Source organism: Bombina bombina, chromosome 2, assembly GCF_027579735.1.
Source record: "Bombina bombina isolate aBomBom1 chromosome 2, aBomBom1.pri, whole genome shotgun sequence".
NCBI classification, from domain to species: Eukaryota; Metazoa; Chordata; class Amphibia; order Anura; family Bombinatoridae; genus Bombina; species Bombina bombina.
Window position 1 is genome coordinate 96,139,731 of NC_069500.1, and position 20,039 is coordinate 96,159,769.

The 20,039-nt window shown below is 37.6% G+C and overlaps 1 protein-coding gene across 1 annotated transcript in view; it reads right to left on the reverse strand.

The window, feature by feature from the left end:
• The window catches only part of ADAMTS12 (ADAM metallopeptidase with thrombospondin type 1 motif 12), a 1,263,798-nt gene that overhangs the window by 275,382 nt on the left and 968,377 nt on the right, over window positions 1-20,039 (reverse strand). The window contains exons 15-16 of the mRNA XM_053701185.1: window positions 19,545-19,789; window positions 7,463-7,601 (exon numbers count right to left, since the gene is read on the reverse strand). Coding sequence (XP_053557160.1) covers window positions 7,463-7,601; window positions 19,545-19,789 — 384 coding nt within the window. The remainder of the gene's footprint in view (window positions 1-7,462; window positions 7,602-19,544; window positions 19,790-20,039) is intronic.

Sequence of the window (20,039 nt, forward strand, 5' to 3'; positions counted from 1 at the left end):
CAGAAAATAAAAAAGCTAAGATTACAGAAAATAACAAGCTAAATTATCCAAAATAAAAAAAAAAGTTATTCCTAATCTAATACCCCCTTAAAAACAAAAAAGCCATCCCAAAATAAAAAGCCCCCTAACCTAACAAACTACCAATAGCCCTTAAAAGGGCCTTTTGTAGGGCATTGCCCTAAATTTAACAGCTCTTTTTTTTTTTAAATTAAAAGTACCCCATAAAATTACAACCCCCCCCACCCAAAATAAAAAACACCTAACTAAAAATAAATAACTAATCTACTCATTGTCCCAAAGGGGCATTTGTATGGGCATTGCCCCTGCTCTTTTACTGCCCATAAAAATAAAAAAGAGCCGTAATCTAAAAAAAAAAACCCACCCCAAAAAACAAAATTAACACTAACCCCAAAATAGGTACTCACCATTGTCCGGAGATCCATCTTCTTTCCTGCAGTGAAAGGTCTTCTTCCATGCAGCTCCATCTTCACCAATCGCGGGCCCATCTTCTTTCTTCTTTCCGGAGGTGCGGAGCGGTCTTCTGAGGTGCGGATCCGGAGCGGTGGACGTCTTTCGACGTGGAGGTCCAATAAGATGTAAGCAGCTCTTATCCTATTGGCTGGTTTAAAATTTTCAGCCAATAGGAATGCAAGGTACCCTAATATAAAAGGGTACCTTGCATTCAATCTTCAGTGCACCAGCGGGATGAAGATGGAAGATGGTCCATTGCTGGATGAAAATGGAGCCACCTGGATGAAGACCTTTCACCACCGGGAAGAAGATGGATGTCCGGACTTCAACAATGGTGAGTACCTATTTTTAGGTTAGTGTTAGTTTCTTGGTTCTTTTTGGAGTGGGGTTTTTTAAGATTGGGGCTTTTTTTATTTTTCTGGGCAGTAAAAGAGCTGATTGCCCTTTAATGTGCAATGCCCGTACAAAAGGCCCTTTTATGGGCTATTGGTAGTTTATTGTTAGATAAGTTTTTTTTTTTTTTTTTTTTTTTAAAAGGGGTATTAGATTAGGAATAACTTTTTATTTTTGATCATTTACAGATAAATTATGAGTTTTGCGGTAAGAGGGGTGTGGTGCTAACTTGCACGTTATTGTCACCGCTCACTTACCTTCAGCGCTGGTATTACAGGTTTTCATAAACCCGGCATTATTAGGCAAGAAGTGAGAGTAGAACAAAATTAAGTAAGCGGCGAGCTGGTTTTACATGCTCGTGCACGATTTCCCCATAGACATCAATGGGGAGAGTCGGCTGAAAAACAGCCTAACACCTGCAATAAAGCAGCATAAAGCTCTGTAACGCAGCCCCATTGATTCCTATGGGGAAACAAAATTTATGTTTACACCTAACACCCTAACATGAACCCCGAGTCTTAACACTCCTAATAGGATTGAGCTCGCATTTTATTGGCTGTTACAATCAGCCAATAGAATGCGAGCTCAATTGGATCATCCAATAGGATTGAAGCTCAATCCTATTGACTGATTGCAATCGCCAATAGGATTTTTTCACCTTTAATTCTGATTGGCTGATAGAATTCTATCAGCCAATCGGAATTCAAGGGATGCCATTTTGGATGACGTCATTTAAAGGAACCTTCATTCATCTTTAGCCGTCAACAGAAGAGGATGCTCCGCGCCGGATGTCTTGAAGATGGACCCGCTCTGCTCCGGATGGATGAAGATAGGAGATGCCGTCTGGATGAAGTCTTCTGCCCGTCTGGAGGACCACTTCTGCCGGCTTGGATGAAGAATTCTGCCCGTCTGGAGGACCACTTCGCCCGGCTTCATTGAGGACTTCTTGCTGCTTGTCTGAGGACTTCTCCCGGCTTCGTTTAGGATGGATGTCCAGTCTTCAAAACTGTAAGTGGATCTTCGGGGGTTAGTGTTAGTTTTTTTAAGGGTTTATTGGGTGGGTTTTAGATAGGGTTTGGGCAGTAATAGAGCTAAATGCCCTTTAAAGGGCAATGCCCATCCAAATGCCCTTTTCAGGGCAATGGGGGGGTTAGGTTTTTTTAGTTAGGATTTTATTTGGGGGGTTGGTTGTGTGAGTGGTGGGTTTTACTGTTGGGGGGGTTATTTGTATTTTTTTTTACAGGTAAAAGAGCTGATTTATTTGGGGCAATGCCTTGCAAAAGGCCCTTTTAAGGGCTATTGGTAGTTTAGTTTAGGATAGGGTTTTTTTATTTTGGGGGGCTTTTTTATTTTCATAAGGCTATTCGATTAGGTGTAATAAGTTTAAATATCTGATAATTTGTTTTTTATTTTGTATATTTTAGTGTTTGTTTTTTGTAATTTAGGTAATTGTATTTAATTAATTTAATTTATTTAATTGTAGTGTAATGTTAGGTGTTTATTTTACAGATAAATAACTATTTAGTAACTATTCTACCTAGTTAAAATAAATACAAACTTGCCTGTAAAATAAAAATAAACCCTAAAATAGATACAATGTAACTATAGCTTAGGGTTTATTTTATAGGTAAGTATTTAGTTTTAAATAGGAATAATTTAGGTAACGATAGGAATTTTTATTTAGATTTATTTTAATTATATTTAAGTTAGGGGGTGTTTGGGTTAGGGTTAGACTTAGGTTTAGGGGTTAATAAATTTAGCATAGTGGCGGCGACATTGGGGGGCGGCAGATTAGGTGGTTAATAAATGTAGGTAGGTGGCGGCGATGTTAGGGGCTGCAGATTAGGGGTTAATAATATTTAACTAGTGTTTGCGATGCGGGAGTGCGGCGGTTTAGGGGATAATATGTTTATTATAGTGGCGGCGATGTCTGGAGCGGCAGATTAGGGGTTAATAATTTTATTTTAGTGTTTGCAATGCGGGAGGGCCTCGGTTTAGGGGTTAATAGGTAATTTATGGGTGTTAGTGTACTTTTTAGCACTTTAGTTATGACTTTTATGCTACAGCTTTGTAGCATAAAACTCATAACTACTGACTTTAGAATGCGTTACGAATCTTGCGGGATAGGCTGTACTTCTCACTTTTTCGCCTCCCAGACACAGCTTGTAATATTGGTGCTATGGAAGTCCCATTGAAAAAAGACTTTACGCAAATTGCGTAAGTTAATTTGCGGTACACCCAAAAAAGTGTCCAGGACAGCTGTACCTACAAGACTAGTAATAGAAGCGGTAGTGAAAATGCAGCGTTATAACACATAACGCTGCTTTTTTTCTCATAACGCAAAACTCATAATCTAGCCGATAGTTTGTTATTTTCTGTAATGTATTTTTTTTAATTTTCTGTAATGTTACCTTTTTTATTTTTTGTAATCTTGCTTTTTTATGTTAATATAATGTTAGAATTTTTTAGATGGGATCATGTTTTTTTTTTGTAAAGTAATTTTTTTGTGTGGTAACTTTTAATTAGTTTTTAAGTAGTTAGTATTTTGTTATTTTATGTTAGTTTATTTTAATTGGATTTAACTTAGGGGGTGTTAAGTTAGGGGGTTTAGTTATTAATTTAGGAGTTAATAGGTTAATTAGTTGTTTGCGTTGTGGGGGGTTGGTGGTTTAGTGGTTAATAGGTTTATTAGGTAGTTTGCGATGTGGGGGGTTGGCGAATTAGGGTTTAAAACTTTTAATAGATACTTTGCGATGTGGGGGGATGGTGGTTTATGTGTTAATAGGTTAATTAGTTGTTTATGTTGTGGGGGTTTGGCAGCTTAGGAGTTAATAGTGTAATTATGTAGATTGCAATTTGGGGGCTTGACGGTTTAGAGGTTAATAGGTTTATTAGGTAATTTGCGTTGCTGGGGAATGGCGGTTTAGAGGTTAATAGGTTTATATAGTAGTTTGCATTGTGGGGGGGGTGGATTGGGGGTTAATAACTTTTATTAGTAGTTGCAATGATAGGGGGTGGCAGATATAGGGGTTTTGACATGTCGGTTTCATTATTTTCACCGTTTATGTGATTCACCTGATGTGTGAGGTGGACTTGGGTTTCAGTATTTGCGCTGAAACTTACGCCGCATATGTAATCTCGCCTATAGTCTCTTGTCATTGGTTCATAGGATATTTTCAGATAGCTTTCAGTAGTGCTGTTATAGAGCTGACTTAACTATGCGTTTAATCTCTTTGCAGGGGTTAAACACACAGAAATATACAAGCAATAGTGCAATAATAAAATTTTATAACATATTAGAGCATATTCTTTTTAATTTGTATATCCCTTTATTATACTAGGGTCTAGATTACATGTGGAGCGCAATTGATAGCTCAGAGTGTGTTATCTTTTGCGCAACTTCATGCAAAGAGTGACACGAAATCTGATATTGCAAGTGGATGATTAAATATTTTAACTAAAGCATCTTAACGCAGATGAAACTTTTTTTTAGTGCTCCCTATACCTTTAATGGATAGCTCAGAGAGCACTATTAGTTCACTCATCTCGCTCACAATACAAGTGGCGAGTTAAGTGTTGCACTATAAAATGTAGTACTTTTTAAAGTGATGGTAAAATGTTGTTTCCAATACATATTCCATATCTTCTTTGTGTCTCAAGTAAAACTACTATATTTTTTTCTCACAATCGGTATTAGATTATTTATCATTTAAAATTTTATTTTTAGATCGCTCTTCTTGTTCCTCCACCCCCTCATATGTCCTTATTCATTGATAGTGTTATGTTGAAAGCGGTTCCATCTGCTCTCTATGTAGGGAGTAATGTGCGCTCTCGAGTAAGAGAACTCCAATGCATGCACAACAGCGCTCTAGCCTCTCCGATGTAAACTGTGAACTATGCTATATAAACAATTACACTTCTGTGGACCACTGCTTATGCTTCCCTCTCCTATATGAGTGACGTAAGCATGGACTTCCCTGTTGTTCCAACAGCGCATGCGTACACAGTGAACATGCACAGAGTCACAGGTCAGGCCAAAATACAAGGACATGCGCATTAAATCCAAGGGGCAAAAATGTCATAAAAAGAGGGGATCAGCACAGTGCAGAGGAGTGGGATGTGAAGTACAGAGAAAATATTGTTAATAAGAGCTTTCTTTGGCTATTTAAAAAAAATGATAAATAAAAGTAATATTTCATTTGAACAATATTTATAATGAAAAAAAGAAAGTTCAAAATCCGTAGGTAAAATAAGTAAAATAAACTTTATTTATGACATCCATTAAAACACATGTTAGATAAAAGGCTAACAGGTTTTACGCGTTTCGGCAAGAGCCATATTCATAAAAAATATTTATAATGCTATTAGGCAGAATGATCAAGTTAACCATCACTTCAAGACCTGTAATAAACCATTATTATTAATAATAGTATACCACAAAACTACATGAAAAACTCTACTACTTATGCGCCATTGGCTTAGCGCACCCTTCCCTTGGTGCTCCATTGGTTTAGCTCTCGAGCGATATCCAACATGAATAATACTGCACACCCCAAAGACGTCTATTATTTGAGGCATTTAGCTCACCTGCAATATGGGTCTTGAAAATGTTCGCTCAAACTAGACTATAGCTATGAATTGACTTATTTAGAGGAGCCAATAAAGACAAGGCTAGCAACAGGGATTGGCTGTAAATTATAGATGCATGTGAGGTTGCTGAGAAGCCACATATTTAAGACAAGATCATGATAGAAATTAATTGATCATCACTTTGAATATATTTTCCACAGTTTTGTTAGTGGGCTTTCCTGCCTTTAACATCTATGGTTGTATGAAGTGACCAATTAACATCTATGGTTGCATGAAGTGACCAATTAACATCTATGGTTGCATGAAGCGACCAATTAACATCTATGGTTGCATGAAATTACCAATTAACATCTATAGTTGCATGAAGTGACCAAAACATGATATCTCACACATCAAATATAAACCACTAGCAATGCATAAAAACAACAATTACAGCTGCATATTCTTGTAAGAAGGTTTAAGTAAATGTTTGTAACTGTAAAATATTTGCATGTCGATAACATAGGCCATTATGGAGCAATACTTGTCTTTTTTCACTTTCTTATCTAATCACATCTGCTAAGGCCAGTAAGAGTGCTTCCAATTCTTAAAATTTTAAAACCCTGAATTACAGGTAAAAGGATACAAAATAAAGAATAACATATATAGCAAGTGTTTAATGCCCTTTCAAAGAAAGAGCAGCGCACATCACATGCTGCACAAATTTACTAATACCAGACCCTTGAACCTGCAGACCTTTAGTTAGCCATAAACCCACATAAAGCCAAGACCCCAGAACTTGCAGCCCATCTGTCAGCCACACACCAACATTAGAACAGAGACTTGGTCCTGTAGTCCCTCTGTCTCTTATATGCCACATCAGACCAGACCCCAGACCATGCAGCCCCTCTTTCAGCCACATACCAACATTAGACGACAAGAACCTTAGTCCTGCAGTCCCTCTGTCTCCCATTTGCCACATAAGACCAGACCCTGCAGCCCCTCTTTCAATCACATGCCAACATTAGACCAGTCCCTTGGTCCTAAAATGTCTCTTATATGCCATATCAAACCAGACCCTTGCACAGTAGTCCTTCTGCCAACCACATTTCACATAATACCCTCCTGGCCTTGTAGATCTTTAGTAAGCTACATGCCTCCATCAGACCTCAAATTAACCTGACCCTGCAGCCCCTGACTTAAAATCTGCTGTCCGGGGCTGTATGTGCCAGCTGTTTCCTTAATAGTCAAATCAATGTTTTTGAAGCATTTGGGGGCGCTGTATATGCAAAAAAGAAAGAGGAAAATATAGGGATTGGCTTCCATACTGCCTTAAATGCAATTGGACATGCCTACTATAGCTAGTCCATTGCTACCCATATTAACATAGCAGTGAGTGTGTGTGGCCTATATATAAAAAATAACCAATTCCCTTTGTTAATATAAAAATAATCTTAGTTACATTTTCCCAACTGACCTGGAATTTATCAACTTTCAATAGGGACCAAAAGGATTATGCCATTAACACCAATACTTGCTGGCCGTGTTACCATGACAGCATTTTATGAAAGAACTGAAAACCATTTTAAAATATTAGAAAATGAAATAAAGGTCCTATTCATGTTTACAAATATAATAATCCTATCTAAGAATAACAACCATAGAAACCCAATAAAGAATTTTGATTGCCCATGTGAATCATTATTGTTATCGACAGTGGTATTATTATTAAACAGATTTGTTGCAAAAAAAACCCAAAATGTATGTCATTTACATTGTGTCCAATATTATTTGTTCAGGATTGTTTTATTGTATATAAAATTAAGCTGTTATATATACAGAGACTGTTCAAAGGCACATTGTTTGCACTTTAATACTTGCAGTTAATATATGATTTGGTGTTTCTCATAACTGCTACAGGTTTTTATAGTGATTACCAATAGTTTTGTTTTTTTGTGAGGGGAATTTGTGAGTGCGTTAACTCCATTATATTGCATCTGGATTAGTCTAATATAATAAGAATATTTACCGGTTCCACAGGTTGCACTGCAGTCTGACCAGCCTCCATATTTCCAGATGTATAATGGCTCAATTTCATTTTCCAAATTGACTTCTTTTTGTATGACATATTCATATTCAATGCCTGGATTATTCTCCTGAAACAGAAGCTACAAAAATAGGCTTTATTATGATGTGGTTGAAAAGTATAAAACAAAAATAATTGTCTCACTATGCATAACTCATATTGCGGAAATGAGGCAACTTATATGTTGTAGCTGTCTCCTTGTTTTATGGCCAATGCCAAAAACAGAATTTATGTTTACCTGATAAATTTCTTTCTCCTACGGTGTATCCGGTCCACGGCTTCATCCTTACTTGTGGGATATTCTCATTCCCTACAGGAAGTGGCAAAGAGAGCACACAGCAGAGCTGTCCATATAGCTCCCCCTCTGGCTCCGCCCCCCAGTCATTCGACCGACGGTTAGGAGAAACCATAGGGTGCAGTGGTGACTGTAGTGTACAAAAATACACAAGTCAGGTAACCTAAACGGAAGGCACCACTGCTTGTAAAACCTTTCTCCCAAAAATAGCTTCCGAAGAAGCATAAGTATCGAATTTGTAAAATTTGGCAAATGTATGCAGAGAAGACCACGTCGCTGCCTTACAGATCTGTTCAACAGAAGCCTCGTTCTTGAAAGCCCATGTGGAAGCCACAGCTCTAGTAGAATGAGCTGTAATTCGTTCAGGAGGCTGCCGTCCGGCAGTCTCATAAGCCAATCGGATGATGCTTTTAAGCCAGAAGGAGAGAGAGGTAGCAGTAGCTTTCTGACCTCTCCTCTTACCAGAATAGACGACAAACAAGGATGATGTCTGTCTGAAATCCTTTGTTGCTTCTAGATAGAATTTTAAAGCACGAACAACATCTAGATTGTGTAACAAACGTTCCTTTTTAGAAACTGGATTTGGACACAGAGAAGGAACAACTATTTCATGGTTAATATTCCTATTGGAAACCACTTTTGGAAGAAAACCAGGCTTGGTACGTAAAACTACCTTATCCGTATGAAACACCAGATAGGGTGAATTACATTGCAAACTGAACTGGTGATCCTGAGACAACCACCAGAGGAGCGAGTCTCTGGTTCTCTGGTCCATTTGTATCTGGGGAGACAAATCTGCATAATCCCCATTCCACTGCTTGAGCATGCACAGTTGCAGTGGTCTGAGATGAATTCTGGCAAAAGGGACTACGTCCATTGCCGCAACCATAAGACCGATTACCTCCATGCACTGAGCCACAGAAGGCTGAGGAATGGCATGAAGAACTTGACAAGCATTTGAAAGTTTTGACTTCCTGACCTCCGTCAGAAAAATTTTCATCTCACCGAGTCTATTATTGTTACCAGGAAGGGAACCCTTGTGACCGGGGACAGAGAACTTTTTTCTACGTTCACCTTCCACCCGTGAGACCTTAGAAAGGCTAGAACAATATCCGTATGAGCCTTTGCTTTGTGGAAGGACGACGCCTGAATTAAGATGTCGTCTAGGTAAGGTGCTACCGCAATGCCCCTTGGCCTTAGCACTGCAAGAAGGGACCCTAACACCTTTGTGAAAATTCTTGGAGCAGTGGCCAATCCGAAGGGAAGAGCCACAAACTGATAATGCTTGTCCAGGAAGGCGAACCTTAGGAACTGATGGTGAACCTTGTGGATCAGAATATGCAGGTATGCATCCTTTAGGTCCACGGTAGTCATGTATTGACCCTTCTGGATCATTGGTAAAATTGTTCGAATAGTTTCCATTTTGAATGATGGAACTCTGAGGAATTTGTTTAGGATTTTTAAATCCAGAATTGGCCTGAACGTTCCCTCCTTTTTGGGAACTACAAACAGGTTTGAGTAAAAACCCAGTCCTTGTTCTGCTTTTGAAACTGGGTGTATCACTCCCATCTTTAAAAGGTCTTCTACGCAATGTAAGAATGCCCGTCTCTTTGTCTGGTCTAAAGACAAGCGAGACATGTGAAACCTTCCCTTTGGTGGAAGGTCCTTGAATTCTAGGAGATAACCCTGAGAGACAATCTCTAAAGCCCAGGGGTCTGGGACATCTCTTGCCCAAGCCTGAGCAAAGAGAGAGAGTCTGCCCCCTACCAGATCTGGTCCCGGATCGGGGGCTATCCTTTCATGCTGATTTGGTAGCAGCAGCAGGCTTTTTGGCCTGTTTTCCCTTGTTCCAGCCTTGCAATGGTTTCCATGCTGGTTTGGGCTGGGATGCGTTACCCTTTTGTCTAGAGGCTGTAGAGCTAGGAGCTGGTCCGTTCCTGAAATTGCGAAAGGAACAAAAATTAGACTTATTTTTTGCTTTGAAAGGTCTATCCTGTGGAAGGGCATGGCCCTTTCCCCCAGTGATGTCTGAAATAATCTCTTTCAATTCCGGCCCGAATAGGGTCTTATCCTTGAAAGGAATATTAAGCAATTTTGTTTTGGATGACACATCCGCCGACCAAGATTTTAGCCAAAGCGCTCTGCGCGCCACTATTGCAAAACCTGAATTTTTCGCCGCTAATTTTGCTAATTGAAAAGCGACATCTAAAATAAAGGAATTAGCCAACTTCAGTGCGTGAATTCTGTCCGTGACCTCATCTTAAGGAGTCTCCTTCTGGAGCAAATTTTCTAGTTCATCGAACCAAAAAGACGCCGCCGTGGTGACAGGAATAATGCACGAAATTGGTTGCAGAAGGAAACCTTGCTGAACAAAAATTTTCTTAAGTAACCCTTCTAATAAAAAGGCTGCTAAAGAATTATCCATTACTGCTGCAAATTGCTGCATAGTAACAGCCATAGGCGCGTCAGATGTACTAGGTATCGCTTGTGCGGGCAAAGCTGGCGTTGACACAGAAGGAGAGGATGATGAACTATCCCTACTACCTTCATTTAAAGAATCATCTTGGGCAACATTTTTAAAGGTAAAAGTACTGTCCTTTATCTGTTTGGACGCTATTGCGCACTTTACACATACATTTAATGGGGGAACCACCTTGAACTCCATGCACACAGAACATAGGCTATCTGAAGGCACAGACATGTTAGACAGACTTAGGCAGAGTTTTAATGCAATAAAAATTATTTTATACAAAACCGTTACTGTCCCTTTAAATAATAAAAGTGTACACTTTATTACTGAAACGTCAGAAAACCATCAAAGAAATATCCAATCTTTATGAAATTTTCATCACAGTGTCTTAATGCTTTGAAAGTATTGCACACCAATCTTCAGACAATTTAACCCTTAAATGCCCAAACCGGAGCTATAACAGTTATTAACCGGTTAAAGACACTACAGTCCCATGCCACAGTCTCTACTGCGGCGTTTACCTTCCTTAGGGGTTATTCAAATAAGTAATAAGCCTCTCTGAAGTCCTTTTCCAAGCCTCTGGATACTCCACGTGAAGCTGCATGAACTGCCTAGTGAAAAGCAACTGCGCAACTGAGGAGTGAAAATGAGGCCTCCTCCCTCTGCATTCCAGAGTGAAGGGGCCTTTCTGACAAGATTAGGTGTCTAAACAACTGCCAGGCGTAAATAAAATTCCCCAAAAGTGTTTCAAGTCTGAAAAACACTTAAAATGTCACATAAACATGATAAAAAGTAATCGACTTAGCCCACAATAGTGTCAACCAGCATAGAGCCCTAGTTATAAGCCTTAATTCTGTTACTGAGTCTAAGAAAATGGCTTACCTATCCCAGAAGGGATAACTGACAGTCTTCTAGCATTAAAACAAGATAATATCCTCCAGCACTGGTGATGGGAGTGCAAGCCTGAGGAGCTACTGCCAAAGCTCCAAACAGATCAGTATTAGGGATGGGCGAATGTTTCGCAACATTCGAAAAACGGCACGAATTTTAACACATTCGTTCGTTTGAATCGAATTTCGAATGTTTACATAACATTCTAACATTCGATTTTCGAATGTTCGGTTTCGAATTTTACGATTACATTCGAAAATATTCGAATTCGAAAAATTCGAATTTAGATTGTAATAGTATTTCTAATGCTTTTTCTTTAAATGTAATATTCGAATTATGCAATATTCGAATTCGAAAAATTCGAATTTAGATTGTAATAGTATTTCTAATGCTTTTTCTTTAAATGTAATATGCAAATTATGCAATATTCGAATTCGAAAAATTCGAATTTAGATTGTAATAGTATTTCTAATGCTTTTTCTTTAAATGTAATATTCGAATTATGCAATACGTGTATTCGAATTCGAAAAATTCGAATTTAGATTGTAATAGTATTTCTAATGCTTTTTCTTTAAATGTAATATTCGAATTATGCAATATTCGAATTTGAAAAATTCGAATTTAGATTGTAATAGTATTTCTAATGCTTTTTCTTTAAATGTAATATTCGAATTATGCAATACGTGTATTCGAATTCGAAAAATTCGAATTTAGATTGTAATAGTATTTCTAATGCTTTTTCTTTAAATGTAATATTCGAATTATGCAATACGTGTATTCGAATTCGAAAAATTCGAATTTAGATTGTAATAGTATTTCTAATGCTTTTTCTTTAAATGTAATATTCGAATTATGCAATACGTGTATTCGAATTAAAAAAATTCGAATTTAGATTGTAATAGTATTTCTAATGCTTTTTCTTTAAATGTAATATTCGAATTATGCAATACGTGTATTCAAATTAAAAAAATTCGAATTTAGATTGTAATAGTATTTCTAATGCTTTTATATTCGAATTCGAAAAATTCAAATTTATATTCGAATTCGAAAAATTCGAATTTCGAATGTAGACATTCGATATAATTATAAACATTCGAATTCGAAAGTGACATTCGAAAAACTGTAAATAACATTTGATTTTCGAATTTTTAAGAATATTCGTTCTTATCGACATTCGAATTTAGAATTCGAATTTCGGTAATAACATTCGTTCTACATTCGAAATTCGAAAATTTGCACATTCGCCCATCCCTAATCAGTATACACAAAAAGTTCAAGCAGCACCCCCACTTGTACAAAGTTACCAATTTTATTGCACCAAGACACAAAAATCCATGACGTTTCGGGCTCAACTGCCCTTAATCATATGATATGATTAAGGGCAGTTGAGCCCGAAATGTCATGGATTTTTGTGTCTTGGTGCAATAAAATTGGTAACTTTGTACAAGTGGGGGTGCTGCTTGAACTTTTTGTGTATAATAGTCTTCTAGCATTACTTGGTCTTGTTAGAAAAATGACTGATCATACCTGAAGCAGATAAGCCTGCAAACTGTTTCCCCCAACTGAAGTTCTCTGGTTTCAACAGTCCTGCGTGGGAACAGCAATGGATTTTAGTTACTGGTGCTAAAATCATACTCCTCTTTTAACAGAAATCTTCATCACTTTCTGTTGTAGAGTAAATAGTACAAACCGGCACTATTTTAAAATAACAAACTCTTTATAGAAGAAATAAAAACTACAACTAACACCACATACTCTTTACCACCCCCGTGGAGATGCTACTTGTTCAGAGCGGCAAAGAGAATGACTGGGGGGCGGAGCCAGAGGGGGAGCTATATGGACAGCTCTGCTGTGTGCTCTCTTTGCCACTTCCTGTAGGGAATGAGAATATCCCACAAGTAAGGATGAAGCCGTGGACCGGATACACCAATGTAGGAGAAATAAGGGATTTAGGGCCTGAAATTGAAAAACATAGTGGCATGGAGAGAATTATATTGTAATGTTACTGTAGGAGTCTCTCCTTAACACACAAAACCCTGTATAATGAGATAAACATCTTTCAAATTAAAATTTGTGCTTCTAACATTTTTTCAGGGACCTCTCCATGCTGACGAGACGTCTTAGATCATCTCGCCTGAGCGGAGAGCTTTTGTATATCAGGCCCTGAGAAAAGTATTGCTTTCTTCTCAAATGTAGTCAGTATGTCATGTGACTGGGTTATTGATTGTTGTTCCTTGCATGATTTTTGGTGCCTCATCTGTCATGTTATGTCATTCTTGCCACCATGCCCTGTCTTCTTTTCCCTCCCTTTCCACTTTAAATTCACACCTGCCTTCTGTTTCAGATTCTGCTGCCTGCGTGTTTTGACTCAGGTTTTGTTATTCTTTTGGGTACCCTCTTGTCTTGAACTTCCAATACCGTTGCAGACCCTGATCCTATCTGACCACTCTCTGAGATTATCCTACGTATTGCTGATGTCTGCTTGTTACAGACCCAGCTGGTCTAACCTTATACTTCTTCTTTGTCCAGGTGTTTCTCATGCTAACTTGTACTCCTGCCTACTGATTATATCCTACCGATGCTGACCAGAACTGGTAAATATTATTTAGCCTTACATTACAAATGGACCAAGATGTCTGCAAAATGTGAAAATTTAAAGTGGAAAGTACTGAAGAAGAAAAAAAAAGACGAAGCGTGACAGCAAGAATGATGCCAAACCAAAATAAAAATATGCAATGGACAAAAATACAAACAACCTGTGGCCCGGTTCCACCAACCCTCTGAACAATGGCTCTACAAAAATATCTGCACAGCAAAAAAATAAATACATAAAATAAAATCAGCGAATATATAGACATGGTGAAACTCTAACAGAATAATATATTTGCTGCACTTTTCTGAGCTTTTAACTTTACAACATAAGAGAACCCTGAGGAAACAGCCAGGAGAGCTGAGAAACGCATTGCGCTACTGTTTTTTAATATACATAGGGTATAGGGTATTTGTAAAATAAAATCTTATTGTTTGAGATTTTTGGAGGTCTGAGCTTTAATTATCCAACTCACAGAAATAGGAGCAGTCAAGAGTATTTCCCCTGCTCTTTGGGTCAGTGAGCTGAGACACTGAGAGATCCAAGTACGTCCCACTAAGCACAATTGGGTTCTGCCACACTTGTATGTTTTAATAAGTATATACCAATATACCAACCAATAAACTTCTTATAGCACCATCTATAAACATATATACACATATATATAACATATATAAACATATATACATTAATACATTAATTTAGCACAATATTAAAGTATTTAATAAAAGGATCTGGTATCTCTGGATCTTTGAGGATAGATTGCTTATTCAACATTTGTTTCAGGTAACTATGCAATCACTTTAAAATAACAAATAACAGCAAACAGCAAAAAAAGAAACCAGCAAATAACTGTTTACTATAAGATAAATGAATAAATATTTTTCTATTTTAATGTATGAATTGATAACCCATTGTTCAACCTCTTAACTGCTGAACCATTTCACACCCCAGTGCTGAGCTGTTTTACAGTTTTAGATGCATCTCACATTTAAGCCCTGGCGTAGGCTGTTTTTCAGTGCGAAACTTGCACATTATTATTATTATTATTATTTTTTACTCTAGAAGATGCAGCAGATACGATACCATTATTTTTTTGCATATATCATGAAACTTTAGAATTCTAGAACAAGAAGTGTGAAAAATGCATATTTCTATTAAGCATTTATTCAAAAAGGTTGTAAATAATATTTTTTTTTCTTCTCTAAACCCTGCAGACAAAAGAATAAGGGTTTATCATTTTATAAATAAGTACCTTTGGGTATATTTGTATAACTTTAAACGGCACATAGGGGCTTCCATTAGCCTCAGGTCTCCCTAACAGGCCACATTTTGAGAATATCTGAACTGAAGCACAGGTGAAATAATCAGATTATCAGTAACCATGGTTATTTTACTTGCTCTCATCCAAGGTAATCCTGAAAACCTGGCCTGTTGGGGAGGTCCGAGGACAGGCAGGAAAATCAGTGGCCTATACTCATATAAAAGCACATGTATTTATGACAGATGGTCACAATTTCCACAGTGGTCACCTGGATACTAAAAGCTATATAGGGGATTTATTTTAAGGAAGGGCTTATGGGTTTTTAAAACAAGCAGTATTGTGGATTCAAGCCCTTTCAGATGACCTATTTAAGTACCTAGCGACCTCCACCTGGCAAAAGTATGTTTTTATTTATTTTTATGTATTTATTTTGTTAAATGTGCTTTAACTGTATACCAGTATATTTAAAAGAGCAGGTACACATATATGGTAACATCCCCAGTATCCCCAAATTTCCTTCCTAAGCCCTTATCAGCCTACCTACCTTTAGTCTTCAACAAAGGATAGCAAGAGAAGAAGGCAAATTTCAGAATACAAATACATTGGAAAGCTGTTGCATGCTCTATCTTAATCATTAAAGTTTAATTTACATGTATGTGGTGTGTATTGGTATTCCATTAAACTATTTTATTGTAATATACCAATTTATAATGTAGCATTCAAAATGTTAGAGTTTGGCTTAGGGTTAAGGTTTGGTTGGGCTTAGTAGCAAAGTCGTTTAGGATTAGGGCAGTAAAGTCAAAATAAACTTTCATGTTTCAGATAGCACTTGTAATTTTAAAAAACTTTCCAATTTACTTAATTTAACAAATTTACGCCTTGATTACGAGTTTTGTCGGTAATGGTGTGCGGTGCTAACGAGCAGTTTATGCTCACCGCTCACTTACAGACAGCGCTGGTATTACGGGTTTTTACAAACCCGGCGTTAGCCACAGAAAAGTGAGCGGAGAGCAAAATTTAGCTCCACATCTCACCTCAATACCAGCACTGCTTACGTTAGCGGTGAGCTGGCTAAACGTGCTCGTGCCCGATTTCCCCATAGGAATCAATGGGGTAGAGCCGGCTGAAAAAACCTAACACCTGCAAAAAAAGCAGCGTTCAGCTCCTAACGCAGCCCCATTGATTCCTATGGGGAAATAAAAGTTATGTCTACACCTAACACCCTAACATGAACCCCAAGTCTAAACACCCCTAATCTTACACTTATTAACCCCTAATCTGCCGCCCCCAACATCGCCGACATCTGCATTATATTATTAACCCCTAATCTTCCGCTCCGGACACCGCTGCCACCTAAATTATACTTATGAACACCTAATCTGCTGCCCCCAACATCCCCGACACCTACATTCAATTTATTAACACCTAATCTGCCGCCTCCAATGTTGCCGCCACCTACCTACACTTATTAACCCCTAATCTGCCAACCCCATTGTCGCTGCCACTATAATAAACATATTAACCCCTTAACCTAAGTCTAAACCCTAACCCCCCTAACTTAAATATAATTTAAATAAATCTAAATAAATATTCCTATCATTAACTAAATTATTCCTATTTAAAACTAAATACTTGCCTATAAAATAAACCCTAAGTTAGCTACAATATAACTAATAGTTACATTGTAGTTATCTTAGGATTTATTTTTATTTTACAAGCAATTTTGTATTTATTTTAACTAGGTAGAATAGTTATTAAATAGTTATTAACTATTTAATAGCTACCTAGTTAAAATAAAAACAAATTTACCTGTAAAATAAAACCTAACCTAAGTTACAATTACACCTAACACTACACTATAATTAAATTAATTCCCTAAATTAACTGCAATTAATTACAATTAAATAAAATTATCTAAAGTACGAAACCCCCCCACTAAATTACAGAAAATAATAAAATAATTACAAAAGTTTTTTAAACTAATTACACCTACTCTAATACCCCTAATAAAATAAAAAAGCCCCCAAAAATAATAAAAAGCCCTACCCTACACTAAATTACAAATAGCCCTTAAAAGGGCCTTTTGCGGGGCATTGCCCCAAAGTAATCAGCTCTTTTACCTGTAAAGAAAAGTACAATACCCCCCAACATTAAAACCCACCACCCACACACCCAACCCTACTCTAAAACCCACCCAATCCCCCCTTAATAAAACCTAACACTAACCTCTTGAAGATCACCCTACCTTGAGAAGTCTTCACCCAATCGGGCCAAAGTCCTCAACAAAGCCGGGCGAAGTGGTCCTCCAGACAGGCAGAAGTCTTCATCCAAGCCGGGAAGAAGAGGTCCTCCAGACGGGCAGAAGTCTTCAGCCAGACGGCATCTTCTATCTTCATCCATCCGGTGCGGAGCGGGTCCATCTTCAAGACATCCGACGCGGAGCATCCTCTTCATCCGACGACTAACACAGAATGAAGGTTCCTTTAAGTGACGTCATCCAAGATGGCGTCTCTTTTTTTTATAGGATAAGCAATTGACGTAAGTGGATTTGCGGTATTTTCGAATCTGGCCAAAAAAGTGAGCGGTACACCTGTACCTGCAAGACTCGTAATACCAGCGGGCGTTAAAAAGCAGCGTTCAGACCTCTCACTGCAGCTTTTTAAGGCTAACGCAAGACTCGTAATCTAGCAGTTACTTTGTTAAGCATACCTAGGTAGGATCAGGAGCAGCCGTCTACTACTGGGAGCTAGCTGCTGATTGGTGACTGCACATACATGCCTCTTGTCATTGGCTGACCAGATGTGCTCAGTTAGCTCCTACTCGTGCATTGCTGTTCCTTCAACAAAGGATACCAAGAAAACAAAGCAAATGTCATAATAGAAGTAAATTGGAAAGTTGTTTGAAATCGTATGATACATCTGAATCATGAAATCAAATGTTTGGGTTTCAGGTCCCTTTAAAGGAACATGAAAGTCAAAAGTAAATTTTCAGGTTTCAGACAGAGCATGTTATATAAGACAACGTTACTTCAATTGCCAAATGTGCTACCTTAGTATCCTTTGTTGAAAAGTATTTGTACATATGCTCAGCAGCAAAGCACCCCTGGGAGTTGGCTGGTGATAGTGGGCTACATGCATATGCCTCTTGGTCTTTGGCTCACCCTTTTTGCAGGGGTTAAATACATAGTTAAATGCATACAGTGCATGGGCAAATTCAGGATTTTTCTAATGACAAAAAATGAAAATACCTCAATCATTAATACAATAAAGATTTTTCATTTTAGAACTAATAAGCATGTATTTAACAAATTAAACCATTCTCTTTTTTGTTCAAAATGTTTTATCGAGTAGATTAAGTTACAGTGTATGTTACATATAAAGGATTATGTATCACTTAGAGGGACAGTCTAGTCGAAATAAAACTTTCATGATTCAGATAGGGAAAGCAATTTTAAACAACTTTACAAATTCCTTTTGTCATCAAATTTGCTTTGTTCTTACAGTATTCTTTGTTTAAAGCTAAACCTAGGTAGGCTCCTAAATTGATTTCTAAGCCGTTGAACCACCTCTTATCTTAGTGCATTTTGACAATTTTTCACAGTTAGACAGCGCTAGGTTATGTGTGCCATATAGATAACACTGTGCTCACTCACGTGGAGTTATTTAAGAGTCAGTACTGATGGGCTAAAATGCAAGTCTGTCAAAACAACTGAGATAAGGGGGCAGTCTGCATTGGCTTAGATACAAATTAATCACAGAGGTAAAAAGTGTATTAATATAACAGTGTCGGCTGAGCAAAACTGGGATATGGTAATATAGTGATTATATATCTTTTTAACCTCTTGAGTGCTAACGACGGCTCTGAGCCGTCGCAAATTGTCTCACTCAGGTGCTAACAACGTCTCAGAGCCGTCGCTAGCACTCTCCCACCTTGAGGGAGATCTGGAGGCTTCCAATAGCTCCTACCCCAGCGATCAGGACTGTATAGTGACAGGCATCGCCGGGGCTTCACATTTTGCGTGATGACGTCACGCCCAATGACATGATGATGTCACTGTGCAACTTTATTTAAAATGGACAATGCAAAGTATAGGAAAAGGGTGCATGCTGCTTAGAAGCCTGTATCTCAGGCATTTAAAATGTTAAAACATAAAAAATAAAAAAATTCAGCTTAGCACCCAGGTGGGAAAGTGCTTAACACTCAAAGGGTTAAACAATAAACATTTTCAAGTAGACTGTCCATTTAAGTAAAAGCAACATTTACCACATTTGAGATACTGCAGTATTCTCAGTTTCCACACTGCAGCTAAAAACATTTTAATACTAAATTTCATTTTTAATATACTGGGCATCTTGCAAGATCACTATATCAGACTCAGGGCTATGTTTACATTAAAAGATTAGTTAAAAAACAAAGAGAGCGTAAATTGCAGGTACTTCTAGCTACACAATAAACCTATAAAACTGATATTTTTTTCTGTAAAATAATTAAATTATAGCTGTCACAAAGAATCACCTGTATCCAGATGGACTCATTAGTTGGCCCTGTGGCTGTCAGGTTTTCCAAATTCCCTGTCCTTTGATAGTGGAATATTGTTCCAGCAACTTTATATTCACCATTCCACTGGATAATAAATGCTCCATTTAAGTAATATTTTTCTGGCTCTTCACTTCTTATTGCAAGAAAATTCCCAGCTTCTTTCATTTCTTCTATCTTTATATCTCTTGCTCCTTTAGGAATCATTCCAATGTCAACGTAACCTGCGGTAAAAAGCAGATGCAAATATAGAATGAGTTCAATGTTAAATTCTTTTAAAAGTCTGAAGAATCAAAGCTGTGAATTTTTGGAGATCTTCAGATATAGAAGATGAAACATTTTAGTGACACAACAAAAAAAAACTCACTAATGGGTGTAGAACTGTAAAATCCCCAAAAGATTTTTCATGATAAAGAAACCATTCAGATGTCAAGAATGCTGTATTTCATGAAAGAAAATGTTCTATGTTCCTCT